General features: G+C 38.9%; 1 protein-coding gene and 1 long non-coding RNA gene across 2 annotated transcripts in view; both read right to left on the reverse strand.

Annotated features, from left to right (window-relative positions):
* Positions 1-703: 703 nt before the first annotated feature.
* On the reverse strand, positions 704-1495 carry LOC107833690 (uncharacterized). Its single transcript, XR_001659456.1, has 3 exons — positions 1440-1495; positions 907-1125; positions 704-789 (listed from the first exon to the last, which is right to left on the reverse strand). It is a non-coding gene; the product is annotated as an uncharacterized LOC107833690 (long non-coding RNA).
* Positions 1496-1497: 2 nt separating this feature from the next.
* The window catches only part of LOC103155442 (E3 ubiquitin/ISG15 ligase TRIM25-like), a gene marked incomplete at its 3' end in the record, with an annotated part of 2973 nt that continues 1138 nt past the window's right edge, over positions 1498-3332 (reverse strand). The window contains exon 2 of the mRNA XM_007577128.2: positions 1498-1566. Within this exon, the coding sequence (XP_007577190.1) occupies positions 1498-1566 (69 nt within the window). The remainder of the gene's footprint in view (positions 1567-3332) is intronic.

Consider the following 3332-nt stretch of genomic DNA (forward strand, 5'->3'; position numbering starts at 1 on the left):
AAAGACTACCCACAACAAAATATGATAATCACATTTATTTATACATATGTACCAAAAAGACATGAAACCTTCTTAGAACAAAGTAAAACAGCACAGTATACATTTTAATACAATGGGTTTTTAGAAAAGACATTTACAATAATAAAAAAAAAATCAAAGCAAAGTCAGCAAAGTAACCCGGTACTTAAAAATATAATTTTAAAATAAATATTTACACCAGAACTTATTTTATGAGCGTCGACACATGCACAAAATAATAATAAAAAATAAAATAAAAAAACAAACCAGACAACCTTGAGCCTTAAAACTTTTGGTGTTCTGAATCCGACGCTTGGTTCTTTGGTACAGACCCTGAAAAACAGACAAAATATATATATTTTAAACTGAGACGTGTATTCATGGTTTTATGAAACAAAACATTTCATTGGCTACAGAGAAACATGCATAACAAAGTCCAGCTATAGGATAATATACAATTCACACAATTTTAGACTGAAAGGGACATGAGATTCTGCAACAGACTGGCAACCTGTCCAGGTGACCCCGCCTCTCGCCCAGAACGTTAGCTGGAGAGGCACCAGCAACCTTCCTGACCCCAATAGGGACAAGGGTGTATAGAAAATGGATGGATGAGATTATACTTACTAACCATTTCAGTCATCAAGAGCTGATGACCAGAAAGACTTCTCTCTCCACCCAGTCTGAATAGATCTGCTGCTCTGCTTGGTGGTTTGAAAGGATCTTGGATAAAATGTTGCAGACAGCAGATCAGGTCCCTCTGAGATCCAGCTAAAAAAAGTAACACAGAGAATTTAAAAGTTAATATTTAAACAGTACTGCACCTGATGGAAGGAAAGAATAATGTGAAGAGAAAGGCTAATTATGTTTTCAAAAAATTATACATACCATTTATTTCTGAACAGCTCCTGATTCCAGTTTTTGGTTCAGGACTTCTAATTTCTCTGCAGTGAAGGCTGGAAGGCCGAGCTCATCCAGTGAGTCCATTTCTTCAGCAGAACCAGTGACTGTCAGACGGGTCAGAACGACTCACAGCATCCCGGGGTTTCCCAGGCCGACTCCTTCAACTCCTTAAGGCTTTGAAGACGTTACACAGAATGCTTCAGTCTGCAAAGAATTATAAAAAAACGCTGTAATGTAAAATAATAATTTATTATAATGTAGACTGGGGGTGTTCAGCCCTGCAGGTCAGGACTCTGTCCTGCTTTAGATGAGTCTCTGCTGCAGCTCACCTGGATTAACACAGGGAAACTAAAACAGACAAAACTCCCACCACACAAACCTTTATTTACATGTAACTCTCTTATTCATGTCATCAACTAATCAAATCCAAAAATGCCCTACATCTATAAATAATTCAATTAAAAATATGATACATACACAAAGTGTAGTCACTGTTTTTACATGTAGGTTAAATTTACCTGATAGAGGAATTTCCAGTTGAAGGGAGTCGGTTAGTGGAGTTACTGGTTGGACTNGGATCAGCTCAGTGAAGATCTTCTCACTGTCCTCCACTGTTTTATCAGCAGAGTGATTGATGGCCTCCACCTCCTGCTGATCCATTTGTAGCCGGAAATCAGAAATTCTGACTTCCCAGTTACAAAAATCTACTGGAATGCCCCCTGAAGTCAGACGTCTCACTCGAGAAGAGAGAGAAACTCCTGACTACCCCCAGTTACGATTTGTAAAGTCGAGTTCACGTTTTAATATGGCCATTCCTCACATCAGCAGTAATAAGATGTTGTGGAAAATGTAAGAGTGTGTAAGAGTGCATCTAAAATCAGCATTACATGTAATGCTTGCAAATGTAAACTGAACTCATTGAAAGTGCTGTTTGCATGTGGAAACTAAAGATTAACATGATGTTTGAAACAGGTACTGCGAACTTTCCACATGGACGCTGCCATTTTGAAATCCCAACTTCTTCGACTATGGCAACTGGAACATTGCTACTTTGGATGTGGCGTCAAAGCTGCTCCAATTACTTACTTCTGAGATAAAAGGAACAACACGTGAATGTTAAAACAAGGTATGTGACAAAACAAACCCTTCCTCCTCACTTCTTATTTTCTTCAAGTGACCATAAAACTTAGTTTTACATCCTTCATAGAGACAAAGGAGGCTACTGTTGTGGAAAAAAAGAAGACCAGACGCCTTTTTTGTGTCCAGTTTTGACCAATTAACATCAGGATATCCCTGAGGTAGGCAACGTAAACCAATTCATTGTATGTATTGTCAAACATATTTTCCAAAATCACTTCCAAATAATTCAGGGTCAAATCTTATTCCTTGACTGGAATACAGACACAGATTACTGAATATTTACATTGGATCTAACGTTTCTTCAAAGATGCTTTACTTCACTTTGTCAAGCTAAGAAAATGGTCCTTCCAATGCAGCAATCATGTGCAAAAGAGACCGACTTCCTTCAGGACAGGGTTTCTGTAAAAACATGATGTTATGTTACAGTGCAACTCCTCCTCTTGCTGCTCCTAGAAACTGAAAAGGGGTTGGTGAGGTGCATTCTGGGATTCAGAGTTTTATTCCATTGGCCTAGTTGTCTGTGTGAAGTACAGTTCCTCACAGTTGTAGGCACAACATATTTATGTATTTTTAAAAAAATACATAAATATCTTTAAATTAGACTAAGAAAAATAAATAACATAAAAGCTAAAAAGAGACATCAGAACATTAAATCCCAGTCAATAATCTGAACAAAAATCTATTTGAGTTTACAGAACTCTGCAGAGTTTCCAATGTTCCAAATCCAAACCCCAGCATGAAGCGGCTGAGTGAATCTGGTCTGGACTCTGTGGATCAGAGTCATGGATTCAGAGACGCTGTAGAAGAACAGAGTACCTGCTTCATGATCCAGGTACACTCCGACTCTGGAGGAAACTGGACCTGAGATGGAGGTCCAGATGTTGTTGTGACCAAATTTAAAACTGTTTTGGGAACACTCCAAAGCCCAGGATTTGTCATTACCTCCAAATTTACGTTCATTCCCACTTCCTGCTTTGATATTGTTGTATGCGACTGCTACGTAAATTTCACTCCCTCGCCACGCCACCTCCCAGTAACAACGTCCAGTCAGGCTCTCGTTACTCAGAACCTGACAGTAATCAGTGAATCTGTCTGGATGACTGGAATAAGACTGAGGTTCATCCATCACTGTCACTTTTCTGTCTCCCTCTGATATTAACAGATAACTGTGAGCCGTGTTTGGATCCAGAGTGATTTCACATGAATATTTTAAGAATTCAGACCTTGTCGTTGGTTCTGGTTCTGACAGTAGAACATCCACCTCAGTGACC

This window comes from Poecilia formosa, unplaced genomic scaffold (genome assembly GCF_000485575.1).
Source record: "Poecilia formosa unplaced genomic scaffold, Poecilia_formosa-5.1.2 Scaffold428, whole genome shotgun sequence".
In the NCBI taxonomy this organism is placed as follows: domain Eukaryota; kingdom Metazoa; phylum Chordata; class Actinopteri; order Cyprinodontiformes; family Poeciliidae; genus Poecilia; species Poecilia formosa.